This window comes from Danio aesculapii, chromosome 8 (genome assembly GCF_903798145.1).
Source record: "Danio aesculapii chromosome 8, fDanAes4.1, whole genome shotgun sequence".
Classification (NCBI taxonomy): Eukaryota; Metazoa; Chordata; class Actinopteri; order Cypriniformes; family Danionidae; genus Danio; species Danio aesculapii.
Window position 1 is genome coordinate 11,618,017 of NC_079442.1, and position 13,915 is coordinate 11,631,931.

At 36.4% G+C, this 13,915-nt stretch overlaps 1 protein-coding gene across 2 annotated transcripts in view; it reads left to right on the forward strand.

Moving 5' to 3' along the window:
* Window positions 1-3,414: 3,414 nt before the first annotated feature.
* The window catches only part of elmod3 (ELMO/CED-12 domain containing 3), a 33,369-nt gene continuing 22,868 nt past the window's right edge, over window positions 3,415-13,915 (forward strand). Inside the window, exons 1-3 of one of the 2 annotated variants that reach the window (XM_056463170.1) lie at window positions 3,416-3,456; window positions 4,485-4,577; window positions 4,661-4,827. In XM_056463170.1, the coding sequence (XP_056319145.1) occupies window positions 4,792-4,827 (36 nt within the window). In that variant the 5' untranslated portion in view covers window positions 3,416-3,456; window positions 4,485-4,577; window positions 4,661-4,791. Of the gene's footprint in view, window positions 3,457-4,484; window positions 4,578-4,660; window positions 4,828-13,915 lie in introns of both variants that reach the window. The other variant, XM_056463169.1, reaches the window with a different exon arrangement.

The following is a 13,915-nucleotide window of genomic DNA, read 5'->3' on the forward strand; positions in this document are numbered from 1 at the left end:
CAACTCTTTTTTTTTTAAATGATAGGCAAATTCCACTTGCAATAAATATTATTGGTTCATTTTCTAAAGCGTCAGGTTTGTGTTTAAATATTCAAAAGTGTGAACTTTTTGCAATAAAAGAATGTAAGGAATCCTTTTTCCATAATATCCCAGTGAAAGATAAGATTTTTTTATCTAGGAGTTTTTGCTGTTAAGGATCAAAAAGAAAGATGTATTCTTAATTACCAACCCCTTATTGAAAAAACACAGAGAATATTTAATCAGTGGTTACAAAGGGATTTGTCTTTGAAAGGTAGGGTGCTCCTCACCAAGGAAGAAGGCCTTTTAAGGCTTATTTATGTTGCTCAATCTGGTCCTCTGGATCCTAAATTAAATAAAAACATTGACCGTATACCCTTTGAATTTTTATGGAAGTGTTCAATTCATTATATTAGAAAGTCAGTTGTAATGAACACGTGTGAAAAAGGTGGTCTAAATTTTTGGGATTTTAGCACTTTTAGTTACACATTCAAGATTAATTGGCTTAAGCAGTTTAGGAAAAAACCAACATGTTTGTGGAATTTTATTCCTAATCATGTTTTTTCTCAATTTGGTGGGCTTGAGTTTCTGCTCATGTGTAACTATAAAATTGAAAAGCTACCAGCTATATTATCTGATTTTCATAAACAAGAACTCCTAGCTTGGACATTGATATTCAATAAAAAAAAAATAAAAAAATAAAAATTAAAAATGTCGTGTTGTGCGGTAGGATGCCAAATTCGACAAATTCTTTAGTGCTAACTGCATATGTCTTTGGTTAAAAGGGAGCTGAATGAAGTGACAACCTAATTATAAATGCTGGAATCTGCAGTTCTCATGTTATATCAGGTAAGCTCACGCTATGCTGAATCATACACATTACTTGTTTTTGATTGCAGAAATGATTTCAGCAAAAACAGTTACATATGGTTAATTAAACTGCGGACACTAAATGCTCAGAATGAAACGTGAAAGTCTAAGTTATTAAGGTAAACTTGGTTTTATATTCACTCATTTATTCAGTGACAACTTGTGACACACTCTCTATATTGTTTACCACAGCACTTTGAATATTCGGTCTGAAATAACCTGCAAGTGTGACTTGAAAACAACATTAACACTGTTTATTTGACTGTAAACAATGTTGTACTTTGATAGTCATTGGCTTCTAATATGATTTCGCTATTTAGAGTTTGCAAATAATACTTTTATGAAATTATATTATTAAGGAGAAAGTCCGAATGTGCGAATATAAAACCAACTTTACCTCTATGTGTAAGTTCACATACCCTGCCATCAGGGGCGTAGCAGACATTTTAAAAGTGTGTGTGTGTGTGTGTGTGTGGGGGGGGGGGGGGGGGGGGGGGGGGGGCTGTATGACATCATAGGTTCATATAATTATTAATCACCTGTTTCTAAATGGTCTGTCTCTAAAAGTGAGGGGGACATATGGAGCTTCAATGAGATTGTATATTTGAGGCTGGATGCTTGGCCATTTTGTCTTATCCAATATCCATTGGGAGGGTGCTATCGCAAATGGACCTGTCAGATGAATGCTGCTCACATTAACGTTAATTTTGCCGAATCACTGTGCTTATCACTGGGTGACCAGCTGTTATAATACTGTACCAAATTGAATGTCATTCCCTCGCTCTAAATGCTAGCGCTCCCGGTTTCTTTCTGCCACCTCCCTGCACGCGCATCCTGAATGTTTACAAACATGGTAATAGACTGATTTCACGCGGCTGCCATTTTTAAAAGCGAAATCGAGGCTGTGGTGGGAAGAAACCCGGAAGTATCGTTGGGAGTTACATTAGAACGTTGTGTACTTGGCTGTATATCTTATCAGCGAATAGAAAGAGACACAAATTTATCATTTCACCGCCTTCTGAGTGACCTGAAGGTCCGTTCTGAATGAATGGTGAAAATATGAAGGGATATCAGAGCTCATTTTCAGTTAAGTTAAGGGAAACGGCACTAGTTAGCTAACGTTTTCTTTCCCAAACACACGTTTTAGATGCCATTTATCAAACTCAAGTTAATGAACTGATTCTTTCACTATATTAGACTTGTCACGTTACTGAATTAAAAGAAAATTTGTCAATTTCCCGCTAACATTTAAAGCACTGTTGATGGCTTTCTTAAAACAGCGCTGATTGGCCATTGTGTTCACGTGCTCAACAGATATGCTTGTGATTGGCCGAGAAGGTCATCAGTTCACCCTCCGCTGTTTACTGAGCACAAACACAGCCGAGCGATCTGCTTGATGACTCTACTGATCCTTATGGCTGTTTTGCGATTGCGCTCCAGTTTCCGTGTATCTGTGTTTGCACTGGGTGAAGAGCGGTAAACTGAGTGCAAACACAAGATACATGGAGACTGGATCGCGAAGCAGCCGTGAAGATCAGTCGAGTCATCCGCGCTTCAATTTTAACTTAGCGGGAATTAGACTGTTTTAAAACTTCAGTACCGGGACAACACGAGGGTGTGCTACATAGGACTGCAGTGTTTATCGCTCACCAAGTTACATAGGCTGAAGCAGGGAAGCGTCCCCTCTGTTTACCTGCTGCCATGAACTGAAGCCTAGGAGGACACTTGAGCATATTACCCTTACAGAGCTTGTGATGTTGTTTGATGCTAAATTGCTTTTAATTGTTTAAATTAAACATACTGACTGATATTAAAGTGATGTTTACACCATATCTGTATTTTAAAATCTCGGCAACAGCTGGAGGTTTGTAGTCCACGGCATGTCACTGCAATGTTTACAGTGCTGGTCCTATACTTCCGCGTTTCTTCCCACCACAGCCTCGCTTTGGTTCTTTAAAATGGCGGCCGCGTGAAATAAGCGTATTGGTCTATTTGTCTATAAGTTAAGTCATAGTTATTTCATAGTAACAAAAGTTGACAACCCTGGTGAGTCGTTACATGTAGACTCAATTGAATCAGTGAGTTGTATTATACCATATTTTTTTATATGTTCTTGAATAGATTATCGAAAACTTTTATTGGTCAGAAAAGATCAGAGAACTTCTGATTTATATGATAGAGATATCCAGTAACAGGCTTGTTGTTTTACACATTAAAACAACAAGTCGTGTCGTTGTATACAATATTAAATTGTTTGTCAGTCAATTTTATATTTGTATAGCCTAATCATGAAATTGAAACGTTACTGTCGTAAAAAATATAGAAATATTCCACGCTAAAACAATGAAAATATAATGGCTTAGTCACACAAAATTTAGTTAGTATTTATTAATTCAATCTTAGTTTAAATACAGTTTTTAAATAGTAATATATAAACTTTAAATCGCTCACAGAGTACCGGAAGTCTATTTACAGTAGAAGAACCACAATTCCCATAAGGCGTCGGGGTTTTCAGTTACTGTGGAAAGGGGGGGAAGGGAAACCGAGATTGGAGGGAGAGAAACTAAGGTAAATAAAATGTTGGAAATAAAATTCAGTTATTAAGATTGTAGCGAAGACATGAATGCGTAATTAGCAGGCAAGGACGACATTTCTATTTTATTCTCATTTTTTGTTTTGGTGGATTCTGTACCGCAAAAGACTAATTAGAGACTAGTTAGCTAAGCTAGAAGCAAAGAGTATAAAAAGATATCGTTAGTCAGTTGCAAGGTAGACGCTTTAATAGTCATTAAAACGTGACCGTAACGTAGCAGATATGAAAGGTTTTGAGTGGTTTAGGCAAATGTAAACCTTTCATTGTTGCTCATTTAACTTGGAAGGAAAGAAGAGGGGATAATACACCGTTACTTCTGTCAGAAAACTGTTATAATGTTAGTAGTGCATGAGTTTTCCGTTGGTCTTTTTAAGTCTGCCGTCAAATATAACTTATGTAACGTTAGGTAGATTCGGCATTCATTTACGAAATAAAGTAATACCGACATATTTCTATATTACGGTTAATATGTCTTTAAAGGTGTTTGACAGTTCGCTGGATGCTGTCATACATTCTTGTGTCGCATTTCGAGTTGATGCATAATATCTGATTTCGTTGATATGCACTGTAGCGTTAGCTGTCGATTCATACTTTGGCTATTGAGTTGTCTGTCGTTCCTATTTATTTGAATGTTTAGTTAGTTCGGGTTTTTGTAGTCAGGATATAGGTGACGTCACCTTCCAACCTTGCTCTGTGTATAAATGTAATAACGAATATTTGGTCCACGTTTGAAGCATCCCTGCTCATTAAAGCATCTGAAATGTCTGCCATCGGTAGTAGATGATCGTATTATTGGGCTCTATCAGTTTTAACAACAGAGAGATTCTGTCTTGATCAGATGACGTCATTCCTTTCGGATTACAGTTTTATTAAAATAATGAAAGAAACCTGGAGAGTGCATGTCTATATTTTGCAGAACTATGTGTATGATCTTTTCAATTAGGTAATTTTGCATACTCTTATGATTTTATCCGACTAGAAACTTCATTTATTATTCCTCTAGCTGTTAGCAAAGGGCCACAGGAAAGTCTTAACAGACCTACCAACCTACAAAGCCACTGAAATAAATCATTGCAGTGACAGACTGCTCGATAAAGTAAGAGCTCAGTCCTCTAGTTCTGAATTTCATGATCCTACTTTTACTGAAATTAATTTGAGATTCTATATTCACACTTGTAGGACCAGGAGCAGACGCTTCTGAAGTTCAACCTGCTCTACAACCATGTGTGCCCAGTGGGTAGTGTTTGCAATAATCCTAGTCCTCAGGATGGATAGACAGTAAGGGGACAAGAGGACTGTGGGCTCATGTCATGGAAGGGGTTGTTGCAGTCACATTACACACAGAGGTATGTATTACATCCTCACTTAGAATACTACTATATATACTGTACTATTCTGTACTCCCACCGGTAATAAAAAAAACAAAAACAACAAGGAGTGTTAAATATCTTGGCTGTTTCTACTACATAATAGTGAGATGAAATTAATTGGGAAGATTTAAATATTGCTCTATTGTAATATATATATATAGGCTCACATTCATGCAAGGTAAAAAAAAAACACTTTCTCTGTCTTAAAATGTGCATTTTTTACTTAAATAGTCCAACAACTCTTATGATTAGCTCAGTGATTCATTTTTCCAGACACCTCTGCATGATGCTAATCTGTGGTGATTGTTCGGAGGACCCTGTCTGTTGAGATTTGTCTTCTTTCTGCAGTGCGTGTCAGATATATCATTACCGGATTATGTTTGCATTAGCCCAATGCAGGAATATATGGATAAAGCACTGCAGTTTGTACTGCATGAACATTTCATATCAGAATTAATGTGACCAAAATGATCACGGTTATAAAGATTTTTCTTACTGATATGGCGATTTGATTTGAGACTTTAATTTTGTGAAGTCAAGCTTCAGGTTAGTATATTCTCAATAGTGTACATGCAGCACAAGCTTGAGATGAAATGAATAAAACATACTTAACTCTTTGCCCATTTTCCTTGCAAAACTATTCAAGCCGAGTCCGATTAGATGGAGATTATGAACGACAGTTTTCAGATCATGCCACAGATTCTCAATTGGATGTAGGACTGGACTTTGACTGGGCCATTTCAACACATGAATATGTTTTATTTTAAACCATTCCATTATAGCCTTGGCTTTATGTTTAGGATGGTTGTTTTGTTGGAAGGTTAATCTCTGCTTCAGTCTCAAGTGTTTTGCAGACTCCAACAGGTTTTCTTCTAAGATTGCGCTGTATTTGGCTTCATCCATCTTCCCATCAACTTTGACCAGCTTCCCTGTCCCTGGCTTACACGCCTTCTGGCAAACTGCACTTCTTGTTGTTTTCTTTTAACAATTCTTCTTGGCACTCTTCTATAAAGCCCAGATTTGTGCAGCACACGACTGATAGTTGTCCTATGGACAGAGTCCCCCACCTGAGGTTTAGATCGCTGCAGTTCATCCAGAGTCACCATGGGCCTCTTGGCTGCATCTCTGATCAGTGCTCTCCTTGTTCGGCTTGTTAGTTTAGGTGGACAACAATGTCTCAGTAGGTTTGCAGTTGTGCCATACTCCTTCTATTTGCAGTTGATGGACTAAATAGTGGTCCGTGAGATGTTCAATGCTTGGGAAATCTTTTTACAGCCTAACCCTACTTTAAATTTCTTAACAACTTCACCCTGACCAGTCCCCTGGTGTGTTCCCTTGACTTCACAATGCTGTTTGCGCCCCACTATACTCTTAACAAACAACAGAGGCCGTCACAGAACAGCTGTATTTGTACTGAGATTAAATTACACACAAGACGACACTATTTAGTCATTAGGTCAACATTCGATCAGTCAGCAATCATCAGGGAACTTCTGAAGGCAATTGGATGCACTCAGAAAAAAGGGGGCTGAATACTTTTACACTTCTTTTCAGTTTTTTATTTGTAAAAAAAAATAAAATAAATTACCATGTATAATTTTCTTTGTACTTCACAACTGTATGCCACTTTGTGTTGGTCTTTTACATATGTTACAATAAAATATATGGGGTTTGATGGCAGCCCCCATCAGGAAGAAGGGGGCGAAGACCTGATGAACTTTAAATAATTTTATTAAATAAATAAAAAAAATTAAAAAACGGGCAGCAGGTCTTCACATTGACTACTGCCAATCTGAAAGCAAAACAAACATAAAATGTCCAGGCCTGGTCTTCTCTCGTCTTCCACCGCTGTCACTCCTCTTTTTAAGCTTTCAGATCTTCTCCATGAGACTCGAGACAGGTGGTACATAGGTGACAGTCGTTAACACTTCTGCCGGCCTCGTATGGTCTCGGCCCCACCCCATTACCATCATACACTAATCTGAACAGGCTACTTCGTTGTCAAGACATGAAGAGTAAAACTTGAGCAATAAGTCTATTTAAGAGAAACTTAGTCTATGAATAAAATGTAACTGTTTGTTTTATACATTTGACTCTGGAGACTTTTATCATCACTCCAACACTCTGTTTGTTTTTTAATAGTTTAATAGTTCTGTCATGCTCTCAGTTACACCTGCTCACTCAACGCATGGTAAAATGCTTATTTGCCACATTTTCATGTACACTTGTTTTGTCATTCTGATTGAAAGATTTGGTGTACTTTTGTGTGCTGTATTTGTAGACTTCTGCATAATACTGCTGAAATATAGAATTACACTGTTCCAATTTACTGACCTTTTATGTGAAGCTGCTTTGACACAATCTACATTGTAAAAGCGCTATACAAATAAAGGTGTATTGAATGTATGAGGAAAAGATGGAATTTTAAGCATTTATTCCGTGATCATCAACTCTCTCCTTCGAAAAGGTAGCATGCGGTTGCATAAATGACTATAGATATACAAAACTGGTAAAGGGATGGTCTGGGCATAATAGGCGAATTACGGCAGATGAAGAGAGATTGAATGAATTCTCATTAATTGTATTATTATTATCATCATCATCAGGGTAAAGACACAAGATGTTCTCCTTAATTTTGGACAACTACCGATGCAGTGAGAGTCTATTATTATCCATAATGTATATGTGTTCAAAATGGACGTCTTTTTGGTTAAATGTTAATACACGTGTGAAGGGAAGATATTTGTCAATGAGACGCTCCCTCGGCAGAAATCACTATTTCATTATTTGCTATATAGACTGACTTATTCTTTATAAATCACAATGGAATAAATGGTTAACAAAATAATCTAAAATCCTGCATTCTCAAATAGTCTACTATTCTTACATGTGAGTTAATGCTGACAGCACTACCCCATACATTCTATGCACTACTCAAATTAATCGTGCCTCTAGCAAATGAATCTAGCAGCTTCGTTTCTTTACTTTACTTTTTATTTGATGATATGAATTATTGCTGATGTAAACTAGTGAAGTGATCCCAATTGTTAATCATATTAACATAAGCTAGTTAACCTATTGAATTTAACTCTATTCAATTGTTAAACACTAAAAAAAGTAAAATTGTTTGTCAGAATTGAGTAATCCTAATATGTTGTATTTTGTTTTAACAAAGTATACAAAAATGTATTAAAAATTAGTTACTTATAGGTTTTAGCCTCCTTCCAGTGGATATTTTGTATGTTTTTATTATTAACATTATGCTCTCTTTGTCATTTATTTCTAATTCATTTCTATATATATATATATATATATATATATATATATATATATATATATATATATATATATATATATATATATATATATATATATATTTATTTATTTATTTTTTTTTATTTTTTTATTTTTTTCTGTCATTGTTAATTTATTATTAGTGCTCAGCCCAGCACTTCACTTAGACTGGCATCAGCAGCAGTTAACCAATAACCATTTTATTCCGATTAATGACTTTGTATGGAACATTTTCATTTGGACTAAACTTTAGTTTTAAATTGATTTGTAATCATCTCATTAATACTTTAAACATGTTTGGACATCGTTTCAATGTTGTTGTTTTTTTTTGTTTTTTTTTTGTTTTTAAACCTAACCCCCTCTAAAATCCTAAACCCAAAATTTTTACAGACAATTGCAAGCAAATAAGATACTGCTGCTAGATGGTTAACCAGAGACCTACAAGCTGCGTGGAGTGAACATAATACTAGGGATGGATACCGAAACTTGGTATCGGTGCTAAATTTTAAAAGACCAAAGTATCGATAAGCTCTGATGTTAATGGTTCTGCTATTGGTACTGGAGAATTTTTGCTAAATAAATGTTACGTTCAGTAGCGTTACGTTCCATGCGAAAGTGAAAATCAGCCTGTACACAGAGCTCGCTCATGCCAAGCGCACACACACAACTGTGTTTCTCCAAAACATTGTATATTCTTTTACAACAAAGTATTTTTTTTTGTTTGTTTTACAATTATTGGTTTCATTTAAATCAATTATTTTTTTTATTTATAACATTTAGAAAGTAATTATAAAATAATTTTATTGTTAATTAAATTTTTTTTCATAAAAAAAAAAACACTACGAAAAGTACAGATAAAAGTACTGAACTGATAAGTGGTATTGATAAAAGTAGCAATACTGTTACATTACGTTACCTTACGTTAAAACCAAGCAGCAACCTCTCGCTCTCCCTTGGGAAGCCAATACGGAAGTAACTAAAACTGCAATTCATCGACTCGCCTTGGGGGTCTGGCTCCAGGAAGTCCAGCTCATTTCTGAGTGCAATAGGAAATTGGCCATTTTTACAGCCTGTAAAAACATGCCTACAGCCTGGTACAGAAGATGGCTTTGGTGTATATAGCCATGATTAACCTTCATGACAACTGTGAGGGGGGTGAGTTTTTTTATAACTCATCTGTTTCGTTTTATTAAGTTATAATAAGTCTGCATAATTAAAGGCGTGGCCACTTAAGTAACAGCTAGGTCTCGCTGCTCGCTGTCTCGTCTCCTGAGCTGATTACGGCTAATTAGCTGATGAACTCGGCATATACATTGCATTTTTGTGTTGGTTAATGTTTCTTTACACAGTCAACTGCCTTTTGGGATTATTTCCTACAATTATCAGATGATATGGCATGCTGTGTGCACGTAATTGTGCTCACTAGCCATTCACGTGGCCTCCGTTTCCCTGGTGAGTGAAATTATATACTTATATACCATCTCTATAAATGTATTTGTTTTTTTTAATTTAAGATCATTAATCATTTATAATGTTCTTTAGAGCTGTAATGCCCTCCAGAATCTGACAGATTGATTAGCTATAGGCTATAAAACAGTCATATGAAGCGTTGTCATACAGTGTTATGCCTGGATTTCATCAATTGTCTTGCATTTACTAACACAGACTATAATTGAAGTGTTTGGACGTATTTCACGTTTTCCTCCTGTTGAAAAACGTCATAAGAACAATGCTTAGTGGCTCAATGTATTACAACAGTGTTTTTAATAGTCTAAAACACTTTATTGATATAGTGTACAACCAAGCACATGTGGTCAGAACACAAACGAGTCGCAGGTAATAAAGTATTAAGCGTTTCTCCCAAAGTAAAGTCTGTCTGCCAGGTCCAAGCAAAATGCCAGCAGGTGTCTGTAGCTCCGCTCACTTGCCCTTGTTTGGTATCCCGGCGTGGGTGCGATGATGCGCGAACAAAATGGCGACGGTTGGCCGTGCCTACTTGTAGCTTCATTTGCGCTCTTCATAAACCTATGGGTGACGTCACAGATACTACATCCATATATTTTACAGTCTATGGTTAAAACGTTACCCATCCCTACCTAACACACAAATAAATACTTGTGAATCCTGCATTGTAGAGTAGGTGGCTGTAGCATTTATCAGTAAAATTATGGGAACACATTACATGGTTGGAGCTAGGGTTGTTCTAATCGACAGGGTTGATAGTATTGTGTATTGTTGACAATAAGTAGACAATTTGCCAAAAGCTGAGGTCTCTGAGGGTATTACAGGGTTTATGGTGAATTGTACTCAGCTGTGCACTGAGCAGAGGCTTGCGCTGCAGTTCCATGCGAATTTTGCACATTTTTACAGACAATTTGACCAGACAAGATACTGCTGCTAGATGGTTACGTTACCTTACGTTAAAACATTAACGACATTGCCAAAAGCTGAGGTCTGTGGATATTTAAAGTCAACATTTGTCTCATTTTGCTTTTATGTATTAAATATTTTAATTTCAACTTGAAATGCAAAATATCATTTTTAATAGTAATAAATAAAAACAAATCAATTTACCTAGCTGTAAACAATCAAATCAACATTGCCTTCTATAACATTACATGTGCAATACACATTTAAATTGAGAATTGCTCAATGTAAATGTTTTTTAAACACTACAATATTGTTTCAAAATTGCAAGATCATATATACAGTAGGTCTATATTCAAAATTTCACGTTTCAACATGCTGCGCCCCCATGCAATAGTATTGTGTGTTGGCGATCTCACAAGTGGACAATATCTTTCCGATCTGAAAATTGAGTATATCTCCCAACACTACCTGGGGATATACTGCTGTGGTATTTTTGGGAAAATTAAATTTACCTATTGTTTCCTCTCGGCCTTGCTGGAACAAACTGATTTTCTCTTAAATTGCAGAGCTCAGCATCTTTGCCTCATGATGTGGCATGTGTCCTCTCTGCAGCCTGTAGCACAATGACGTACTGGATCAGGTCCAATACATAGTGGATATGTGCACAAGCGGTTTATAGAAACGATAATTCATTCATTCATTCATTCATTTTCTTTTTGGCTTAGTCCCTTTATTAATCTTGGGTCACCACAGCGTAATGAACCACCAACTTATCCAGCTTATGTTTTACGCAGCGGATGCCCTTCCAGCTGCAGCCCATCTCTGAGAAACGTCCATACGCACTCATTCCCACACATACACTACAGACAATTCAGTTTACCCAATTCACCTATAGTGCATGTCTTTGAACTGTGGGGGAAACCGGAGCACCCGGAGAAAACCCACATGAACACAGGGAGAACATGCAAACTCCACACAGAAATGCCAACTGACCAAGCTGAGGCTCGAACTAGCGACCTTCTTGCTGTGAGGTGATTGTTCTACCTACTGCGCCACCATGACTCCAGAAACAATTATTAATTATTAAATTACCCATTACATTGTGTGTTAGGCTATTATTGTTTACACTTTACATACCTTTACCCTTGACAATAGCATGGCCGTTACCATAGTGTGCCTGATTCAGTATTTCCTCGCTGCAGTCTTTAGCATAATGACATACTGAATCAGGTCCAAAACGCAGTGGACATGGTAACCCTCAAGCTACTGCGACAGTTGGGTTTAAAGTTGGGGTAGTTGATGATGTGATCTGGGAATCTGCTACAGTGTTTCAGGGAGGGAGGTTTTCTGCAACCCAGGCTCATTCTGATTACATACCCCTATATACATCTTTGGAGAGAGCAAAATACATTCCAGGAGCTTTCCTTTTTTGCAGTTTTGTATTCGCAAATCCACCAAAGGCCACTGTGTATGATTTTTGAGATCTCAAATTTCTCTCTTTTGTTTTTGAATAGCAGGTAGCACGAAGAGGAATGCCGTCATACCACCCTGTAGCGTTAGTTTTAAAGATGAAATGCAGCCATACGTAGCTCTGTCTACATAAGTTGCGATCTCCAGAAATGTACAGTATATAGGGCTAAGTTTTCCGAATGAGCCTATGTTGGTTTTCTGGGTCTGGGCAATGATTCTTTCAGACGTCACCACGAAATGGCTTGAAATCTAATGGTTTGTAGAAAGACTCATTTTAATGATTTGACAGTGACGGTGCACTTTCAGATTTAAAACTGTGTGAAATGTTTTTATTAACTTATGTGTTACACATGAAATTTGAACTTATGAGCTGTGTTAGAAAAATCCATAACAGGGCCATTTTAAATGAACATTTTTTAGGGTCTCTGTAACTCGCGCACCAAAATTGACACACATGTAGATCTCATCATCCTAAACATCTTTCATGTTCACAGTCAGGAAGTCGGCTATTCTCATTGCTTGAAAAATGCATGCTGTGTGTGGAATTTGAAACACTCCAAATAGCTCATTATGAAGTCAAGACATTAAGATTCTAAATTGGCTGCTGATTCTCAAAGGATTTGGCTGTGGCGAAGCGATGGAATTATGACAAGAAATAAGAAACAGGAAGTGTGTAATAACTTCCTCATGCATTTGTTGATTTTGATAACATTGCAGGAGTTTGTGTTAAGTATTTCAATCACATGGATGTGCCAGTTGTGAGGTTTGGTTATAGCACCACTAACCAACAGCAGGATCCGTGTCACTTTTAAGATGCTTTGAAATCATCATCCTAATTTTATCTTGATTTGATTCAAATCACTGCAGATGTAAAATGTAAAAGAAATTCTGATATCCTAAATCGGACCTTGAAACTCTTCTCGTGTGCTTTTGGTTGTTTGAAAATGCTCATAATTTTATAAAAATTCACACACACACACACACATACACATCAGAGTTGTGGGCCATTAGACATTGACAAAAGTTCAGAAAACTCATCAAGGTGAACAACTTTCTCATTTATAGTGATTAGCTCTAACTTACAGGAAGATGGCTACTTTGGTCAGAATATGGAAACTATAGGTAAGCAAGACACTCAACTGAATCCTTACTTCTCTAAAATCCCTAAAAAATAAATTTTCATCAAACTGTGTCAACGTGATGCAAATACATTCAGAATTTAAAGCTATGGTTATTATTTTATTGTATATATAAGAATTGTATTATTATATTTGCTTTATGTTGTAATAACTGGACTGATGCTTACTCAAAGAACTTCACTGTTAAGCTGCTTTGACACAATCTACATTGTAAAAGTGCTATAGAAATAAAAATGAATTGAATTGATACACAGACGTTTCACCTTGTAAAAAGATTGTAATTCTAAAACTATCCACTAGATAGAGTCATATGATAAGTAATCTTAAACCTTTTCTAATCTCTGATTCAAAGGTGATTTTCTTTTAGCTTTTTTGCTCCAGTTTTCAGTGCTACACGATTGTTTGGAAATAATTGTAATTTTGTTTCAGTATATGTTTAATAAATAGACAAAAATAATAATAAAATGACTTGTTTACACGTGTTATAGCAAACCAGGACTGCGTTTCTGGAGAGCGTTGTCTTTTAGTAAGCTTAGTTTATTTAGCTCTAAAGGTACATCTTAAAAGGTATAACATTTCGTGGCTTGTTCCCTGAAGTATACCTGAAAGAGGGTGCTTAAGTTTAACTTTCTTACATACAACTTTGGGAGGTGCTGTCCCTGCAAGTGGTGATGAATTGCTTGGTATAAATTGTAAAACTGCAAGGAACTGTTTACTATCTTGGCTCTGCAGGGAGATATTATTATTATGCAGGGTAATGAATTCACATTTGATTGAAGACCATGTTTTAA